Below are 21,650 nucleotides of genomic sequence, written 5' to 3' on the forward strand. Positions count from 1 at the left end.
CATTAAGCCACCACTGCCCAATTGTATTCTGGCGAACAGGGTCTATTCTTGTAAATAAACATTCATAATTACAAAAAAGTTTTTTTCAGGTTGTTTTTTTATTATTATTACATACAAAAATCAAATATCCAAAACACCATACATCCATACAAAGGAACCAAGGCACATACTGAGACGTGTAATTTGATGTTCAGTATAAGTGAGCATGTTCTCTAGTCAGTCAATACTCAAAATTTCTCTTTCAGCAAAACCATGCAGCTAATCTTACATCCGGTTACTTTTATATCAGCAGTCTTGAGATTCTCCCGCTCCTGCGTTCCAGTGCAAACGGGTCCCGTGCCCTTTGCTCTATTCTCATCTCACGGAAACGGTTATCAGGTCCGTTCTCCCAGCACATCCAAGGAGTAAACAATTATTCTTCCAAAAAAGTCTGTACTGTTCTCAAACACTATTTTTAACCTCTGCACTGAGGGGGTTTCTCCAATGGGAAAGCTGTGGGTGTGCAGTCAAGGGTGAAAAAAAACATAGTAAAGCCTGACTTAAGGGGTAGTAGTAGTTTGTGAATCAAGCATGTTAAATGGCTATTTACAGGGTCTGGTCATACTTCCTGTGGTGATGTAGAGGCAGAGCACAGTGTGGGTAAAATCCCCATAGGTATTACGAAAAGGCTCTGGTTTAGCTTGTAAGTGTGGCCTGGACTTTCCAATTCCTGGTATGAATTTAGTTCATTGCAACCATAACAGAAGAATTTTTAAAGATATTCAAATGTGGAGAAGCCATCCATCCATCCATCCATCCTCTAACTGCTTATCCTATTCAGGGTCGGGGGGGGGGGGGGGTCCGGTGCCTACAGACATAAGGCTGGGAAAACCCCAGGAGAGTCTTCCAACGCATCACATGGCATACACACACACACACACACACACGCACACAGACAGACACACACACGCACACAGACAGACACACATGCACACAGACAGACAGACACACACACGCACATGCACACAGACACACAGAAACGCACTATTCACTCACACATGCACACTTACTGGCAATTTGGCAACTTCAATTAATCTCTGCATGTTTTTGAACTGTGGGGAGAAACCAGAGTACCTGGAGGAAACCCCCCCCCCCCCCAAAGACACACGGAGAACATGCAAACTCCACACATGGGCCCATGGCAGAGACTCGAACCCTTGTCGCAGAGGTGCTAACCACTGTGCCAAAACATACCGCTTCTTGTAGAGAAACCATGTTTGCAAAGTAGAATTTATATTCTGAACACGCAAATGCAGATCTCATAATGACTATGTGCTAGGTATCTTCCACACACTGCTAATATGCCAGGTACACATCTACTAGAAGCTTTAAAGGATATCTGGACATTGTTGTTATCCTCAGGGTAAAAAACTGTAAGGTTTGCAAATGCTTCATCTTTTAGACTACCTGAAACGAGAAGATGAACGTTTCTAAAAATGATCCACGTCAATTTTGCCATAATGTAATGTCAAAATACAATACAATTGATACAATCTCAAATTGCCCCTTGGGGACAAATACACCTTTTGATTGATTGATGCATATTGTGAGAGCAGATCAAGGGAATTGGTCAGTTTTAAATTATCTTGTTAATCAACGGCGTAACAAAATTAGCGGACTGGGTTATTAACATGTAAATCATGCTTTTACATCGCAGATGTACGGTTTAGGGGAATCGCGTTGATTGTGGGAAAACAGATTTGTTAATGTATTGCCTGGATTATTTTAAGTGCACGTGCATTTACCTTCCAATCGACATGTTTTCCCTGCAAACCCACCCTGAAACTGCACATTCACTGTGGATATTTTGACTGGCTTTGGAAAGTCCAGAAGCACCCACTGAAGATCGCCCTAAACCAAATCAAACAGAAGCTCTTCAACTGCATTAAAGAAAAACAAAGTGCTCCCATTGATTAGCAAAAAGCACATAAACATTTCGTCTTTGAAAATGAACAGCATTTTGATTTGCTTACTGTATTGTACCTGGTCAGAATTCCAACACGTCTCTTCATTACAGTCAAACATATAATGCTTTCCAAATTGTTTGACGTCCCTGTTCAGAACTGAACTCACCCTAATAAATACAGAAAATAACAACACCGACAGCCGTGAGCAAATTCAAAGCACTGTTTGGGGCAAGCAGGCAGTATCCAGTATGCCTGTTTTGAAGCGTATTACAGTTAAGTAACACGAACAAAACGAAAGGACGTTGTATGAAAACGTGTCTTTAACTTAACGGTTAAATATGAAGAGTATTTAAGTTTCAACTGAAGTCCCGCTTTCCTACCTGGATACTGTCTCTTTGCAAATCACTGAGGTTGCCATCTTCGTGTTTCTAAGGCCACGTTGCCGTATTCAAAAACGCATCCTTTTTACGACAGTGCTGGCATCGCACGGTCTGCGCTCAACTACCTCGAAAAACAGTGAACAGTAGGGGAGAGCAGACTTAAAGAAATGTTTTAAAATAGTTTCTATTTAACGCCTAAGCAAATTCATTTACGTTTAATAAGGTCAGTTATTATTATTATCTCACATACATGAATGACGAAACTATAAAAACAGTTGGCTATGTATTTTTTTATCACCCATAGGTGGCAGTGTCACACTATTTTAAAATCCTTTGACGTTTATATTAAAAATGAAATTCAAAAATAGCATGCCCATTTATTTGAAGTTAACCTGAGAAATGTGAAGGTGGTCGAACTTTTTAGCTGATACATTTCCTTTTACTTAATTTACAGCGGCACAATGTATCGCGGTCACCTTTACAACCGATACCAGAATTACGTCGGTTCTTTCTATGCAATTAAACGGAGAATAGCCAGCATTTTCTTAATCAAGTCACACTGTCTTCAAATTACAGGGATCTATTCAACGTTAACGAATGCTAAAAAAAGTGCAACGCTTCTTGGGTGACAATTAGTCTGAATAAGTGCTGACTGGCGATAAGTTTAATCTAATTGCTTTCCTGATTTACGAAGGGAATCCTGTGGCATAAAAGCTATGCAAAAGAGCTGTACCGGAGTGGTGGAATCATTGAAATAACAACGTATACCACATAGACAGTCCCATTAACATCTGTAATTAAACAATGGAGTTACGTTGTTTTCCTGGATTAATTAATTCGAGGTACATTGACCCTTATAAATCCTTACTCATCTCAATCCCACGCACTGTCCATTTAATCGATATCAATTCCTGTAATGTATGTGGTAAAGGTAATTGGCTCCAGGAATAACAAAGAAGTAATCTGACTTAGAACTGCATCTTTAAGATCAACACAGGCTGCGTAAAACGATTGTGGCATGGTGGCATCATAAGGAATTCTTGGGTTTTTAAATGTGTTTTCGCAGCATAATAAATATTTTCTCGTTTCCCAATCCAACAATTTTGGTACGTTTCTTTCATCTATTCTTTTTCCCTGGGACAGTGAATATGACAGTACCTTTTGTGTGATTTATTGCAGCAATCAGTGAAACTCCATAGACCAGCTATGTAAAACAGTCTCCAGCGTATTGTCAGCACACGCTGTGCAGAAAGTTTTATTTCTTTCTCAAATGAGAGGGAGATACGAAGGAGGGTGAGTCTGGCCATTTTTGTTCGGTGTCCTTATTGATCTGTTTCTTAACAGGCTGTCTTTACATCTCTGGGACGTGTGGAGAACAAAGGAGCTTGAAGTTTTGGGTCTGACCTCTGTTTTTGCTTCCCAGGATTTATGAGCAAATGTCATCCACTGTTGGAAGAGGGCTGAGGGGGGAAGTCTTTGTTTTGCGATCGTTTTGGAGCACTGCTGAGAAATGGCAAAGCTCCAACTGAGGTCCGGTCACGGTGTGCGACCTTCTATGGGTGATCAATAAGCCCGAATTACGAAACCTGATGGAAGTGAGCTCTTGTGAAAATTGCCGGTAGAGTCACTGGGTCGGCGGTGTGGCCGAGGGCGGATCCATCAGCTACGTCGCCCTACGTTTCTATAATGTGACAGGCAACAACTGCAGCTTTGTGATTTGGATTGTTTAGGAGGGTGGAGATTAATTGTCCGTCACTGGTGCCCCCGACCCTGGAGATGCGGTGCATTAAGCTGATCTGACAAAAGGATGAAAATGAAGGGAGGAGAGCGATAGAGTGAGAGATTGCGCGAGATTTTCTTTTATTTATTGGCCGAAGGGAGGTAAATAAGCTGTTTCTTGCAGAGCAGTTTGAACTGTCCAAGGTTTACGAGCTGAGGGCAGATTGTGCCGATGAGGCGGGATGAGGTTTGTTCTTGGAAGGCAAGTTAGCAAGATCGGTCTTGCCAAGACCACAAGTCAAAGTCTTTATTTGTCAATGCTGCCATATGTACAGGACATACAAAGGATTGAAATTGCGTTTCTCTCGCACCCAAATGTGACAAATGTGATCTTTGCATTATTGGTATTGAGAAACAACATAGATCTGCTGTTTCCCGGTCTAAATGACAAGCAAACTCACCGAATGTGCATAACACTTCCTTACAGCTTAAACAGAAGGTTTGTCTTTGTGACCAGAATGTTTTTTGGGCTTCTAAACAATAGGAACAATAGACCATTATTGCAGACCCATTACCCTCAAATCCCCTAATTGAGTTTGAGGTTTTAAATTCTCTCAACCACTTTGATGGGAAATCACTTCATGTACAACATTTTAAAGATCCTTAAACCCCCCCCTCCGTGTATTGACGGAGGTGTTTTTGTAAGAAGTAGATGGTCAAATGATCCACAGATAGCGGTATTAACCTTGGTAAACTGATTGCTTTCAGCAACATTTGGTGTGCCTCGCACTGCCTCCAATTTAAACAAATGCAGAGACTCTGCCAAAAAATGGGCACAGAAAAGACACATCTGTTTGCCCAGGACCAATTAGCTTAGTGCCTGAGCTGTCGCTGTGCCACTCGTTTATGTCAGGACCGGAATCTCCTCCTCTGGTTCTACTGAACTTCTTAATTAAATCATTAAGGAGCAGAGCATTTGCACAATATGCCCGGCTGCCTTCATTACAAAGGGCGATCATTTGTAATTTGTTCACTTACATCTGCAAACACTGGATCTCACTCATTGTCTGTGTGTGACTTTGTGTGTGTGACTTTGTGCGTGTGTTTGTGTGTGTGTGTGTGCGTGTGTTTGCGTGTGTGTGTGCGTGTGTGTGTGTGTGTGTGTATGTGTGTGTGCGCGCGCTTGCAGTGGGTGTGTGGCTGGCCATTATTCTCCCTGACTCACCATTTAGATGAAAATGCACTTGGATCCTTTGTGAAAGCTGCTGAAGGGGGGGAAAAAAAGATGGAGGACAGAGTAAGAGGCATTTTATTCCATTATAATTATAAACCATTGATGCCATTATGATACTTAAGATATAAACTGCTCTGGTGTGTTTTGCAGGTTATAATGAGATTTGTAAAGCTTGTAAGTGCACTTTGAATTTAGCATGCAGATTTTAATTTAGATTCCATCAAAAAATAAGGGATTGGAATATAGACGGTGATTTTAGATTTTTTTAGAAGCATTCAGAAAAAACCATCGGTCTTACAGGCACGTTTCCAGTACAGAGTCACAGGGGACTGGAGTCTATCCCAAACAGCACAAGTCAGGTAACGCCTGTGGAAGGAATAAGAAAAGATAATCCTTTATTTTTAGAGCTTCCCCTCTTGGACTGGCCAGTTCACCCATGCTGGGATGTCATGAACGCTGTTTCTTCAGCATCCGTGCTATTGGTCTTCCCGTGTCTTCAGCTGGCGTCCTCATTGGCTGCCAGAACACTGAAAAAAAAAACAACAGACAATAGCAATGCAGGCAAATAAAAGAAAAGGCAATAGCAACAAATGTGGCAATGGATCGTCAACACTGCATCTTTCCCCTTCGTTTGCTGATCTTGGAGAATTCTTCTAAGCCTCTGTCCAATCAAATGCGGCCGGCGAGTCTAGTGGAAATGTAGGCTGTGATGTGTAGTAGGGGTGCAGTTGATTGCAAAAATGTGGCGCACGGTAAGCCACTGCATGAATAAATCTCATATTGCCGCACTCAGAATTTCCTCACAGGGATATTTACTCTCAATGGCGGCTAATTAATGTCGTTCTTGGCGTGACCCTGACCGCTACACATTTGCGGCGTGTTGATCGAGCATCAGCGATCAGCCGGGCTTGACGTTGCCATGGCAGCACTGCCTCCTGCAGTGATCTTCCATCTTCTGACCTGTTTGCTGAGCCCTTTGGACATGAGACACGTGGCCCGGCCGCGGGACCACGGCATGACGACAGCATTGTGTGTCACTGTCTAATTCCATTCCCTCAGTGGCACCCGTGACATTAATTCACTTCCCTTAGATCCCCAGCAGTCTATAGAGTACCCTCTGCATTATGGGAGCATGCTGGGGCAGCATCTTAGACGGCGTGTACCGCTCTGTTTGATCTCTCGCCGGCCGTTTCCCTAAAACTGACACAATTAAATCACCTTAAACGCAATAACAAGGTAATGCATACACACGCAGATGTTGACTGTGGTTGTTCACAGTTTATATTTAATTTACTTATATTTCCCACTTGTCCGGATGGTGCGCAGGGTGGGCACCATCTCAGCTGGAGTCCTGGTTCAGTCCCGTGGAAGGATGACATCATGTGACTTACAAACGGTGATGTCATGGGTGCAGCCTTCAATTTGCCACCAAACACAGGCTGCATGGAGAACTGGATCGTTGATGGACTTTCACTTTGTCCCTGACCGCAATTTACACCTTGTCTTTAGCAAGAAGGCCCATTCTCTCTTTCCTGTAATGTTTGCATGCCTGGGGGGGGGGGCGATTGGGCAGCCAGTTGACCTTGCACCCCCAGAGGTCCTCTGTTATCATCTGGCTATCTTTCTTTAATTTCTTTGTCTTCCCATTTCCCCATTTTCGAATTATTGTGTAAAATTATGTAGGAATGTATTACATCCGTGTAAACCGCCTCGGGGTGACTGTGTTGTGAAAGGTGCTATATAAAAATAAAATGAACTGAAACCCCCCTCAGGCTCTGGTCCAGACACTGACTTGCTCATCACTAAGAGGAATCTAGGCTCTGCTCCTATCTGTCAAATTTGTTCATGTTGTTGTGGTTTCATTTTCAGCATGATATAACTCAGCCTGGTCATCAGCAGGGGTCAAATCAGGTGGAGAAGATTGGTTTCCATAGTGCTTGAGCTTGGTGGCCTCTTCACCCATTGGCTATGGACTGGGCACTGAGACGATCCATCCGGTTTGCATGTATGTGTTCTCTATGTTATACCTTTTCATGTATCATCAAAGAGTGTTTGGCAGGGCTCTTGATTTGAGTATATCGGAGTATATACAGTATTTCGGAGTATAGCTGCATTTCACAGTATTCTGTTTAACAAACTTATGGATTTTATGGAGAGACCTAAATCAAAATAAACAAAAAAACCGCTAACAATATCAGTTGGTGATGTGATCAAATTAACAGTATTGTAATTAAGTCCCTTATATAACCAATTATAAAAAGCCATGTTGCATGAAAACAGCTCTTACTCTGTGATATATAATTACGTAAACTAGAAGATTGTTAAATACGTAAACAGAGCTTTGTGATGGTAGTTTTTCATATCTGGAGGCCGTGTGTTGGGTTAGTTCCTTCCCCAGTGACTCCGTCGCTCTCTGGGGTCACAAAGACGCAGTGGAAAAGGTGAGGCCCATTGGCTATGCAATCGCAGTTGTCTAGACGCCCCAACCGGGGCATTTAGGTTAGCCCCGCACACTGTGTATAGGGCAATTATCACAAAATGGCAGCTCTAATTACAGTGAATTCGTTCTCATTAGCTGTGACTAATGCAGAATGTGACAGCGCTCGGCACCTGAGCCTATCACGCTCTGTGGGGGGGGTGGTACAGGCAGTGACAAGGTCAGCAATCTTGATATGGGGGCCAGTTCCACTGGGGGGGGGGGGGGGGGGGGGGGTGTAAAAGCGGCCATGGCCTGCCTTTGGCCAGCTCTTTAATCAGCAGGGACAGCCCTGTAATAGGGGCCCCGCACGGATGGATCCGGAAAGGCTCACAGCTCCTTCACCACCAGTGACAGTTCCCAGCTTCTGCCAGGTTACTCCTATTATCTGTTTGCTTTAGTGGATATCACACCTGTTTTAAAAAGCCCCCCCCTATTTTTTATGGAGCCATTCCTTCGCGTACGAGAGCAGCGCTCCCCCCCCGAGACTCTCTCGGATCGCCGGTCAGGGTTTTTCGTCATTAGGCGACTGTACCCTCCCTTCCAATTAAGAGGCTTTTCATTTCCAGTCGGCTTCCAGCCCCTCGTGCCCTCTCACGCTGTCCGGCGTCAGTCTAATCCCACTTTAAAGAGCTACTCACCTTCATGGTTTGCAAATCGCTTTTATTTTTTTAAGATCCTCCAGTAAGGATGTCGCCTTCCAGATGGGCAGTGTTGCCAGGAATATAAAGAGAGCCCCTTGAGTTTTGGCACCGGGTCCTTAAATTCATGGTTAATTCTCTCCCCACCGGCAGATGATAATATCTTCTTGAAGCCACAGGGATTCCTGTCACTCCTACTTTCCCTTAGTAATTAGTCACGAAATGAGAACTCAGACCTGGAAGAAGTGGGTCTAAAGAGTCTAGATTCATGGAGCGTCCTGCGCTCCTCAGTTCCCCATTTACTCTGTCGAGGTGGTGTGCTGTTCTGTGGGGGCGCCCAGTCAGGTCTTCATTATAGGAGAGATGCTGTCATGTAGCTTGACTCGTGCCCCTCTGCCAGGGCCCCGCCGCTCGTGATGCCCTCAGGAAGGCTGCCCACGGCTGCCTGACGGGGTGTTTCCTGCAGGCCAGGGCTGTTCTGCCCCATTTCCAGCACTGCGTGTTCATTACAGCCGGTGATTTATTGTTCTTCGGCGCGTGGCGCACGCAGGTGGGATGGCGGGCCCCAGACCGAGGACTCGTCTCATGCCTGAGACTCAGGTCGTCAGATTGGCTTATTTATGGCTTCCACCGCGGCTCGCCGCTCCGCTCTCAGACATCAGACGGTTGAGGTTGCCTCCAGTTTCTCAAATGAGGTGCATCATTTGAGAGACAACATTTGTCTTGTACTATAGCATAGTATAATTCACAATACATCCATCCATCTTCCGCGACTGCTTCTCTAATGTAGAGTTGCGTCGAGCCTATTGCAGGAAGCAGAGGGCAGGAAGTGGGGACACTGTCGACATGATGCCAGTCCATCACTGGGAACACAATGAGCCGTTTAGAGACGCCCTTCCTCGTAACGGCATGTTCTCAGACGGTAGGGTCAAGCTTCATGCTCAGAGTCCACGCAGGACTTAAAATTCAGACCCTTAAGGTATGAGGCTGCAAAGCTGCCCATCCAATTAATCATGTCAAAGGAATACTCCGCTTCAGTTTAAACATTTCCGAACAATCTACAAACACGATTTTAGAGTTACAGTTCAGAGTTACGGTTTAGAGGATTTTAGAGTTCGAGACAGTTAGCTAATCAACAGATATTAACAGATGAAAAACAGTTTAAGGAGAAAGAGCAGAATGACTGAGAACTGTTTACTGTTTATTTGACAGCAGATTAAAAATACAAAAACAATTAGAATGATTATGAGCTGTATAAATCCCAAGAGAGCGGCTGATCTTAAAAGTTAAGTCTTTGCTTCCCGGCGCTGTGGAATGAGCCGTCCGTGTGATCTGCATCCACGTGACAGAAGCATCAGTTTGCAGCTTCAGCTCTGGTGGCTGAAGCTGCATCTCCAGCAACTGAGCCCCAGTGGTTCTGTATCTTAGCGACGTGTTCTCGCTCCTTAGGCTCATGGTGGCGGGCGGGAGTTGCCCACCCATTGGCTGGATTTACATGCTGCAAAGTGATAGGATTCCCCCGTAGTCACGCCGCATTCTGTGGAATCGCTGCTGAAATGTCAGGCAGTTGACAAATGGGGTTGTTATCTCTGTGTATATATATGATGCTGGGAGTTACTGGGTGTCTGCAGTTCTTCTCTTCTCACACTAAATTTGAGGTTGATAGACTGTATTTGACACAAAATAAAGCTTTTTGTGTTTCCCCCGACTATGTCTATGGGGACCTCAACTGCCAAAGATCCCTTGATAGACGCTCAATGTCACGTGCACAACACCTCATTGCTGAGTAATTAGGAGGAAATATAACAGGGGTATAACATGTCTGTGCCAAAGAAACGGGTAATTTTACACCAGAATATAGCATCTGGGCATGACTGTTTGATGGTGATTGGCTGAAATATGGATCCTCCTGTGAGGAAGACTTTTATAGTCACCTAGGGTCCATCTTGTTGCCCAGAATTGCTGATTTGATGCCATGAACAGCGTCTGGATTTTCATGTGCCAGGCGACCCTTAATAGAAGGGATGCGGTGAAATTGCATTGTAACTCAAGCCTTTGACACACATCATTCCACCAACCATGGAATCAAACCCGTCAGCCCATCGTTCACGCAAAAACCCCATGGAAAACATTAGTTTTCACAGTTCACTGCCTTCTCAGAACACCGAGGATTCTGTCTGCTTTTTCCATTTCGAGTCCAATTACCAATTATCCTTAATTCATGTTTGCTTTTAGCGTCTTGCTGTGAATGCTAGACTTCTCCGGTTTAGCTGTCAAGTAGGATCACGCTGAGCAAATTGAACAATGCCTTTCATTAGGTTTCATCTACATGCATACATTCTCCCACTGACTCTCAGTTTGAGAACGAATGTTACTGTAGCTGAAAAAAATGCTTCATAAATATCAAATATTTATTTGGCTAAACCATAAGCAGGTTAGGGTGTATATTATACTTGCATTATTTACAGGAATTCCTTTAATGTTACAACAATATTCCTCAGTATTCATTAATCCATTTTCTATCTGCTTATCTGGGTGAGAGACATTCTTCAAAACTGAATATAAAGATTGTGTATAATGATTTGAATGGATGGCATTTAGGGTGTATACCTTAACCTTGTGCCCTTTGCTGCCTGGAACACGCTCCAGGCCCTCTACAACCTTGGATGGATGGATGGATGGATTGAGAATCTCTTTGTAATTTGTCCCACATGCTTAGGGAGAGTGCCATTTTTGTTCTGTATTGTTTTTTTCCCCTGTGTTTGACTAGAGGGGGAGTTAGGGAATTTATCTGTGAATTTATTTGTTTTATATAGGTTAGTGACTTCACTTATTTTAGTTACCAGTGTTTTGTTTGTTGTTTTAGCACTAACTCACCCTGATGTGGTTGTGGTGTTTAATGATTAAAGATGATGCTTCTTTCGTCTGTTTTTATGTTTGCTTGCAGGAGGATCACGGATCACCATGAAAGATTTTCACCATATTCCCGCCATTCCCCGTTCATTGCTTTGTATCTGTATGTCTGCCTATATTCAGTCTCTGGAGAAAATTCCAGTGCCAGCTCCAAGAAATTAGCGATGGCGTGAGTGATGGTGTTTTTGTTTGAGAAACAGAGACGGGTAGTTTTGAGAGATCACTAGCAGAACTATTTTCACACGAGTCAGGGGAGAGTTAAACTACAAAGCTGCAGTGAGAAACGTAAAATCTATAGTGGGCTCGGAGTTGCATTTCATTAGCATGGCGAGGAACCTTGTTTGTTACACAGTAAGCTGTTATTACAAATGTATTGTGCGGCGTCTTACCGGATTTCGGAATGCGGCATTTGCTGACATCCAATGTGTGTTTCTCACACTGCGGGGACGTGATAAATCCCCCATCGGACCGTGTTTTTCTGGCTGAATCTTTTGATTAGTGGAAAAAAAACACTGGGCGAAAAGCAAATCGTAGGCAACCTTAATCATCTCTTCTAAATGCCTCTCCACGCGGTGCGTGCGGCCTCTTGAAAGGGAATTCATCCATAAAGTTAAAATCTTTCAACAGTAACTCATATACTAATAATGAATGAATTAGGTAGGCGATCCAGTAAAAAATAGAAAAGAATCCCCAATATACCCGTTTGCAGGATCTTCAGTTCTGTTTGCAATTAGGGCAGTGAAGCACGTCTGTACTAATACAATTACAAGCGCTGGATAAAAACAATCAGTTTTGGTCTTGGTTATTTTTCTTAAATGCAAAGTGCCTTTAAAAATGACTGGATGTTATCATTTACAAAACAGAAACATCCCGTTGTTTCCAGCTGTACGCATTTCTTATGACTATATAATAATTAAATTAATTCAGTTACGAGGCCTTTAGCTATTTAAATGTCCATTAAATCATTTTTTAGTTGTCCAAGGAAGGTTTTCCTAATAGTGTAGAGCGGAAGACCTCAAAGTTTCCGAGCAATATCTGTTTAAAATCACATTAAGAATTTAATTACTTACAAGGGCTACGATGTGCTTTTCCCATTACACAAGCAGATGTAGTTTTCACAGCAAAGTGTTTGTTTTTCCAAATTGTAATAATGGACGAAGAATTTAACTTGTTCAGTATATTTTGTTAAAAAAATCGAAGTTAAAGGGACCGATGCTGGCGCCCGAGGTAATCTTCGTAAGTTTATTAGTAATGCACAAGTTTAATAAAAACAGCAGGGAGAAGCAGCCCCGCGGCGGCAGCAGCCTGTCTGCGTGCAGTGTTATATAATCGCATTCTGTATTGTGTGTGTGTGTGTGTGTGTGTGTATATATATATATATATATATATATATATATATATATAATATAGCGTAATGTACAGAAAATGAGAAAGAGGTTTGGATCTAACTCCTGACTCTGCTCGCGATCCCCTCACGGAAAGTAGTTCCGGCGGGAGGGTTCTTGATACTGAGCGGCACCGGGGCTGAAGCAGCGGCAGCACATTGTATTTGGAAACTTGTTCTGCGGGATGCTGCTCACCGTGTTAAAAATCCATCCAGCAGCCACTGATTTTCCTCATTATTGGTTTAATGGGAGCCAAGACTATTCCCCTTGGAAAATGGGCTACCATATTCTGAGAGACTCCTTCCACACTAAAACCTTATGATGGTGTCCTGGAAAGTTGGAAAATGGACAAAGGAGAGATCTAATGGCAGTATACTTACACCCTCAGCCATTTATAGTTGCTGTCTCTCAATGTGTATATATAGTGCAGGGTTCTTCAACTCTGGACCTCGATTCCAAATCCAGGCCGTGTTTTCAGTTCTCCCAGGTAGTTTGTTTAATAATTACTGATTCTGATTGGTCAGAGGCTTCACACCTGACTGACAGGTAAAGGAAGGCTGGAAAACCAGCAGTGCTCGGACCTCGAGGACCGTGAGTTGAATAACCCTGATATAGTGAATATATGGTCTATTCTGAGATGTGGCTGTTTTGCTGCATATCTCAGCAGTTGCTATCCCAGAATGGATAAATAACCCACATTTCTTGGCTGAATTCAGATGGACTCCCTGAACCATATAGTCAAAATTTTTAAGACAAATTATACTGAATACGTGTATGCGTTCTGAAACAATGGCTCAGGTTAAACATTTGCAGCTCATGTGGTCGATACTAAGAGTTTGGATTTTGTTGTCTTCACCATATGGCTTCCTTGTGGAACATTCTGGGACATGAGCGTATCGATGGTGACAGTCTGAAGGCTGTGCAGCTCACAGGCAGCATCTGAAGCAGTAAGAAGAGCCTCTGGATAAAGGCCAGGCAGCCAGTGGAATCTTTATTTGGGTGGGGAGTGTCCTTTACGGGGGAGATCAGGCCGGGCCAGCTTCCAGTGGCATGTTTTTTAAAAGAACTCTGTTGTTTCAGCTGGGGACTGAACAGAAAGGAGCAGACAGAGTGAAGACAGGGTGTTTGCTTGGAGGCCGGTGTGTATTTGGGCATCTTCTGTGTTCCTCGGATAAAAAAAAAAAATTGGACAGACCAGTTTATAAACCTCGCTGGGAATGATGGACAGATGGAGGTAATCGACACGCTGGCCTCGGTGATCCGACCCTCGCTCCCGAGACTCCCGCAACCCCCTCACCTGTCACGCAGAATGGGGCCGTGCGGTGTTTCCGGAATGTTCCGCTGAAATCTCAAGCCCTTGCTCTCTATACCACCCGGAGGGCAGAGGCTGGCGGCCCCGGCGGATGAAGAGGAAGAGGGAGAAGACAGCTTGGGGAGTGCGGCGGGACTCCATGCGGCATTCACGGGGGTTGTGTGTGTGTGTGGGGGGGGGGGTGTTCATTATCGAGTGGGAATGAAGATGAGAGAGCTGAAGCCAAGCGGTCGCCAGCCGCACTGGCAGAGTTACTCATGAGCAGAATTTTAAACACTGGGGGAGGGGATGGTGGTGTGTACAATGGGGAGAGCTTCCCCTTTGTGGTCCGTGCTGTATGGGCCTCATCTGCTTTAGACTGGAGGTTGGCAGAAGATTTGCTTCAAACCCGTTAACTAATTCCGCTGCACATCCCCTGGAAAATGCCGTAGGAAGCAGAAAAAAAAAAATCAAAGGACACAGTTAAACGTTTAGCACGTTGGAGGAGGTGTCTAAACTTTAAACATGACACCATGTTCTTTCTTAGACCCTCTGATCTTTTCATGCTTTGAATCTTCCAATTTACATTGTTTTTTTAACTGGACTGAAAAACCATTTAAAAATCATGTACACGCATTTGTATGTATGCCTGTAAGTGTGTGCCGTACTCAATGTTCAGATTATTAATTCATGTGTGCACCCTACTGAAATGTTGACTATAAATTTTTTATATTTACCGCACAGATCATATTTGTGAAAGACCATTGCTTTCTGTCACACCCTTGTGGCCATTTTTATGGCTAGAAGTCACACTTAAACCCTAGTGGAACTTCCTTTTGAAGTTCCTTTCCTTTTGTTTGACCAGGTACCATTTTTAGGCTTGTATGAGAGCAATCCGCCTCTGATTGATGACAGAAGAACAGGCTCGATAAACAGCGTTCCTTAATCTTCATCCTGTCATCACTGTCTACCTCAGGCAGTGACAACATGAACACCCTGAGTTTCCAGGCATGAGTCACACAGATCGACTTTCCCCACTTGTGGGTCGCTCACATGTGGGTAATCAAGCACAGTGCACCAAGCTGCACTGTAACGGATCCTCTGAGGAGGTATCGCAGACACCCTGGACTTCACCTCTTGCCATGACTGCCAGCTTCTGCTCTTTCCATGAAACAAAAAAGTGCAAAAAACTGCAAGAGCTGGTGCTGTCCTTTGAATCAGCACTGATGACCCCTACAATAGTGTGGATCAGTGTCGCTGATACCTGCAATAGATTGGATCAGCATTGGTGATCTGTAATCTCGTTTGGATCAGCATTGATGATCTCTAATGTAGTTTGTATTAGTGTCACTGATACCTGCGGTAGATTGGATCAGTGTTGATGATCTCTGTCGTTTGGATCAGTGTTGGTGGTCTCTAATGTAGTTTAGATCAGCTTTGGTGATCTCTAATGTAGTTTGGATCAGCATCGGTGATCTGTAATGTCGTTTGGATCAGTATTGATGATCTCTAATGTAGTTTGTATTAGTGTCACTGATACCTGTGGTAGATTGGATTAGTGTCGGTGATCTCTGTCGTTTGGATCAGTGTTGGTGGTCTCTAATGTAGTTTAGATCAGCATTGGTGGTCTGGAATGTATTTTGGATCACTGTTGTGATCTTGTCATTTGAACTAGCATTGTGATCTTTATTGTCATTTGGATCAGCATTGTGATCTCTAATGTAATTTGGATCAGCATCGTGATCTCTAATGTAGTTCGGATCAGCACCATGATCTCTAATGTAGTAAAGTAGTAATGTGACCCCTGCGGTAATTTTGAGCAATGTCACTGGCCCCTGGAACAGAAGGATATAACGGGAAAGTGTCATGTAATCTGTCTCTTTCCTAAATGCCAGACATCACTTACTGTCTGATTTTTATGTTGTCATGTGAGTCGTTTTTGGCTGATTTGAGCTTCCCTCTGGACGTCTGCTTGGTATCGTACTTGTTAGTTAATGGTCATTTCTGCTTCGTGAACAGATGGTAGGAAGCATTAAAATTAAAGAACTGTATCCAGAAGGCTGGGTATTCAAGTCCAGGTAGGAACCAGGCTGTCCTGCCCCAGAGGTACAGATCTGGAACTGCTCCAGTGAAATAGACTCATTCTCATTTATATATTTATTTTGCATATGTTATGAGAAGTTCCAGTGTCTTAGGGAAGGCTATAATAGTTGGAAAAAAGTTAAAAGATGAAGAGTTATAGTCTTTTATGTGGTAAGTGGTAGTCAGTGAAAGTATTGGAGAAGTTCCAAATGCATATGGAGATGACAGGATGTATATGTATTAATGACCAGCTTCTGGGCCATTGGACATAATCACGAGGATTGGCTTTCCTTTAAATTATGAAGCTGTTGATTGCTGCCACCTGGCTGCAAAGGAACCGGCGTCCTGAAGGGCCACCCCCTTGGGCGGCTGGGAGACGCGGCTCGCATGCGGCGGCCACCTGATCGCCGGGGGTCAGCATCGCTCGCGAGTTTGCTATCGCCTTGCCGGTGTCAGTGACAGAAGCTCCCCTTATCTGGAGACCTTCCCCGAGGAACACCGAGGAGGGGGTGGGCTCCGGCGGGGCCGAGGCCCTTCCGGGAGGCTTGTTTGCGGCGGATTTCGTGAGCTCCACCGATGTCACGGCCTAGATAAGGCAGCAATAATTACACGATTCGTGCCGTAGCTCTCAAAATCGCGGAGGTGAGTTCTGCAAATCGGCTGGGCTTGCACTGCAAGTGAACGAAGAAACACTTATTTATGATAAACACGTGGCCCGCAGCTGATTCCTGGTGTGCACTGGAATTTATAATTCTAATTAAGAAACGCTTCCTTTGAACATTAAATCAGCAATAGTTCCAGGCCCTTTAGGATAAGATGTATTTTTCATCAAGCAATAATGATGGTCATATTTCCAATTGCATTTTTCCACTTCTGTTTTTTATTTTTCTTTGCCTGGGCGAAAGGAGTAATAAGATGGGGTGCTCGCTCACTTCGGAGTGACAGACGTCATTCTGTCTTGCCAGAGAGGGTGTGGTGTTAGAGGGAGGCCTGACATTTGTAAAAGTCACCTTGCCTGAGCGCTGGTGATTGCTGCTGCCACTTATGGTCATGTGGAGGCAGAGGCGGAGTGGTTCGTCCCCAGAGGAATAACATACACCGCAGGGCATTCAATAATTCATCTGTCTGATGCTGCCTTTGTGCATGTATTTAATAACAATTGCAAATCTGATACACACACTTGCTTAGGGCATGTGCCACCCAAAGACAGCGGAGGGCTGAAACGCAGAGTAAATTTGTCTCTTGGTTTTTATTTTATTTGTATTTCTTTCACAGTTTATTTAAGCGATAATTGATGCCTTTATCCTCTTTGTGTCCAGTGTAGTCCACTGCTCTGGGGGGTTTCCTCCTGTGTGGTTTCACGCCCTGAAAAGGTTAATACGGATATTGTTGAGAAACCGTGAAAATTGGAGGCAGCTCATGTGAGGATTCAGCAGGAAAAAAAGCTGGAAATGTTACAGCAGGGTGCTGTGGAATAAAACAGGACATGGAGACTTTTGGGCCAGTAATGCAGAGGCGGAGTCAACGTGTGTTGCGCGTGTGTTTGTGTGCCAGTGCATGTATTTATTTGTTTACTTTTGACACCCTTCGCAAGCTTCAAGGTGCCTTCGTTGGTAGCAGATATCTTGGCCATCTGGCTGGCAACCTGTGCCACTGCACAGTGCTTCCAGTATGATAAGGAGGATCGACAGACCAACGGGATGTGGACGTGCTGTAGAAAAGATGTCGGGATGTGGGGCGCAGATATAAGGGTATAAAAACTAAGGTTGGACAATTCCCAAAATTCCCCAGCTTAACTTCCCATCAAATGGAAAGTTTCTGGATATTTTCCACCCCTGTTCCACCCTAATAAAGACCAGGCATGTGCAGGGGGTGCAGCAAATCTCACCAACTGCACATTTTCAATCACCAAGAATAACATAAATTTTATGGTTAATCACCCGCCCCTCTAAAAGTCTCTGCACAGCCCTGATAAAGACAATATCTAAGCACTATATGTGTGGAAGAGGTCACTGTTTCTTTATTTGAGTCAGTTCCAGTACCCTGTAAATCTTTGTATGGGACCATCTAATTTATAGCGTTGTTTTATGGCATATCCGTAGAATTTTGTGGGGCAAAAACAGTGTAATAGCTGTCCTCTGAATTTCCAGCTCTCTACTTTTATTGGAGCCCCTTCAGAGAGGGTGGGGAGGTGTGTAATCACCTCCATTAAGAGAGATCAATTAAGAGAAGAAAAGTGCTTAGAACACGGGTGAAACACAATCATTACGGAGGTACTGACTCTCGGTGTGGCCAAGGACGTGGTCATATTTCATCTTCCCACAGAAATACCCTGGGCACTCAGCATTAGTACAGGTCGACAGGGGAGTCTAACGTCTGTTTGGCTTAAAAGAGAGCAAGTGCTCCATGTCAGTGTTTCCCAATCCGGTCCCCGGGGAGCTGCAGTCGGTCCATGTTTTCGCTCCCACCGATGTCCCTGCCAGACGGTTCAGATTTCTGCTCCTTCACAGCTCCGTGTGACTCCTCAAAGATGCTTGTCTCCTCACCCTTCCTTCACTCTCATCCTCTCAGTCCGAATCTCACACTAGATTAGCCCTTCACGACTCGATTAGGTGCAAGTGATACCTGGACGATTTCTGGAAAACGTTTCACAGAAGGAGGGTGTTTGCTGTCTTTATACTGTGTCATACATTTGGATGCTGTTTTTAGTCTACGGAACAGTTCAGCAGAATGTCGAAGATGATAGCTGAATATATTTACTGAAGTTATTCTTAGGATGAAGATGGATGTCTTTGATCTTTGTTTCCATTTATATGGGTAAGAGATAAAAGGTACTTTAAAATGGAAAAAGGTGCCAAATATAGCAGGAAAAAAGAAAAACTTTTTTGTTTATCAGATGCTTTTATTCAAAGTGACATACATGAGACATTGTCCAATATGGGGCGCAACCCCACAACCCTGCGATTAAGGGTTTCATGCTTTCCCAACGGAGATAACTGGGTAAATAGTACTACCTTGGCTGGGAATACCAGGGCTTCCCACGTGGCTGGTGAGAATTCCCCTGGACCACCAATGCCTACCCAAATAATGCTGGTTACACTCTACATGTGGCTACTAAAGACAGATTTCAGGAATTCTTTCAGATGTTGGGCCAGTGTTTTGTGTGAAAAATCCATCTGTCAAAATGTTTAAGCCTATTTTTTCTGTGAGCCATCTGTAAGTAAGAGTCAGAGGCATTTTGATCAAGTGAGAAAACAGCGCAATCGGCAGCATGGGCCCATCGGAGAGGCCCATTTTGGGATGTAATTGTGCGCGAGGAGGAGAATGAGAATTCGTGAGGCTTCCTGACTGCTGAGCACAGTCATTTATCTAAGTTTAGGGCACCCCGTGTTTCTCGAGAAATTAGGCTTTCCGTCCTCGCATGAACACCTGGGTCGTCCAGTGACCTTCTGGAAGTGCGAGGGTTGTGGGCACACGACTCGGTGAAATCACTGACTTCTTGCGACTTGATGCTTATTTTTGCTTTTTTTTTTTTTAACGAAGTGCTGTAAGTGCCTGTTTTGATTAAGGGGATATGCACAGTCTGCAGAAATATGGACGCTTAAATGTACTGAGCTTTTTGGCTGAGTAGGGAGGCAGCATGAGGGGTAAACAATTACAATCATATAATGAAATAAGTTGTAATCAAGTATGTTACCTTACAACGTGGGACTCAATTTGGCAGTATATTCGCAAAGCAGATGCTTTTTTCTATAAGGACATATAATAAGTCAGACAGCAGAATCAGCAAGTATCCCTGGAGCAACTGGAGTTTAAGGGCATTGCTCAAGGGCCCAGCAGTGAAATCACTCTGCCAACCATGGGATTTGAACCAACAACATTCCAATCAGAAGCACAGTGTAACCTGTAATTATTCAGTAACTATTGTTATGATCTAAGCATTCATCACATGCAGCTTTGCTAAGCTTATTACATACCTAGATAATGTGATGCATTTCACCTTAGTTGTTAAATATTTGATCGCACTTTGCTTGAACACCTTTGCTTGATCGCACTCCCTGCTCGATTGCACGTGACCTCACACATTCCCGTGCTGCCGCTGAACGGCGATTGCCCGCGCTTTGGCTCGTTGATCGGCTCACGGTACCTCGCTGACTCATTTCTGGGTCAGTGAGCAGCATGGCTGGCCCTGTGCCAGGCTCCTCCTCCGTGATGACCTCGACTACCCCCATGGAGGGAAGCGGCTGTGATGCACAAGTGTCACAGGCATGAAGCGGAATCTCGTCCCCTTTCAGGCAAAACCGACTGGGATCTCGTTAAATCAGCCGTTAGAGGAATCGAAAGCGGCCATAAGCACACAAAGACAAGCACAAACACAAGCACATTTCAAGTTGAGCGTGTATCTGTGCACACATTTTTATATACTCTCTGACATAAATATGAACATCTGTGAGTAAATAAAACTTTTAGAATAGAAATAGAATAGAATAGAAAACCTAACAGAGTAACATAAGTGAATATTTGATCCTCCTTGATGATACCGACCTGCTAAATATTGACAGTTTTAAACACTTTCCACCTTATGCTCATTAATGCTACTGTAGATGTGGGCCCTGTTAACATGAAATGTAATATCGATTTCCTTCTTCTTCTCCTTCTCCCTCTTTCTTACACTTTTATAGGTATTGAAATGTTGGCAGGATTAGTCAATTTCTCTGTTCCACGGTTTCGCATTTGGAACAAAATGCAATTTCATCTGGACCAAATGCGGCACCAGGAAAGTTTTCTCCGCAGCCTAATGCAGCCTATACCAGGGTTCCGCTACTGACCCCCCCCCCCCCCCGCCTGGACTGCTTAGATAATTTTGTTGTGGCCCTTGGCTTTGCGTTGCTGATGGAATTTGTCTGTCGGGGAAAAATAATTTAGCAGCCCTGGTGCATGGTGTACACATACTGTGCAATGCAAGTGCAGTGTAGCGTACGTAGTATGTACTGTATAATGAGAATATAGAATATATTCACATGCACATGCAGTGTCTGTAATGTATGGTATCTTAGAGTGTATAAAATATACTGTATAGTAGTGTATAGTATATACTGCATAGTAATGTATAGTGTATACTATATAGTAGTGTATAGTATATACTGCATAGTAGTGTATAGTATATTAAACTACATGATGCAAAACGTCCTTAACTATCCTTCCAAACTATTAAATGGTAAAAAATTTCCGTGTTCATATTTCCACATTTTTGCTGGACTGAACAGTGCTCAGTAGGCAAATCGGATCCCATGTACAACATCAAAAACCCCTACAGCCATCAGATGAAAGCTGACAAACTTTTAACTTGTTTGACAGCTATTTTTAAAATGCTGAGTTCAGTAATTCGGTGAAATACAGCCTTTTTGCCACCGGGACATGTTTTTATTCTGGTTTTGAGATTCATCCATTCATCTCTTTTTCAGATGTTTAGATAAAAGTGATGTTCAGGTGAGTAAAAATAAAACTGTTTGGTGCCACATAATTATTACCGTTACTCCTCTAATCACTTTAAGTATTGTCAGTATGATTGTACCTCTGCAT

General features: G+C 43.7%; 1 protein-coding gene and 1 long non-coding RNA gene across 5 annotated transcripts; both read right to left on the minus strand.

Annotated features, from left to right (window-relative positions):
• Nucleotides 1–79: 79 nt before the first annotated feature.
• On the minus strand, nt 80–2,434 carry nr2c2ap (nuclear receptor 2C2-associated protein). The gene is made up of 5 exons (XM_072699799.1): nt 2,327–2,434; nt 2,023–2,113; nt 1,785–1,890; nt 1,378–1,446; nt 80–493 (listed from the first exon to the last, which is right to left on the minus strand). The coding sequence occupies exons 1-5, from the start codon at nt 2,362–2,364 to the stop codon at nt 375–377; spliced, it is 423 nt and encodes a 140-aa protein (XP_072555900.1). The 5' UTR covers nt 2,365–2,434; the 3' UTR covers nt 80–374.
• A 7,150-nt stretch (nt 2,435–9,584) lies between these two features.
• On the minus strand, nt 9,585–12,296 carry LOC111860490 (uncharacterized). Of its 4 annotated transcripts, none has more exons than XR_002842039.2 (3): nt 11,699–12,296; nt 10,331–10,407; nt 9,585–9,894 (listed from the first exon to the last, which is right to left on the minus strand). It is a non-coding gene; the product is annotated as an uncharacterized lncRNA (long non-coding RNA). The 4 variants fall into 4 exon arrangements; XR_002842037.2 differs by having other exon boundaries at nt 9,585–9,933; XR_002842038.2 differs by having other exon boundaries at nt 9,585–9,944.
• Nucleotides 12,297–21,650: the final 9,354 nt, after the last annotated feature.

This window comes from Paramormyrops kingsleyae, chromosome 15 (assembly GCF_048594095.1).
Source record: "Paramormyrops kingsleyae isolate MSU_618 chromosome 15, PKINGS_0.4, whole genome shotgun sequence".
Lineage (NCBI taxonomy): Eukaryota > Metazoa > Chordata > Actinopteri > Osteoglossiformes > Mormyridae > Paramormyrops > Paramormyrops kingsleyae.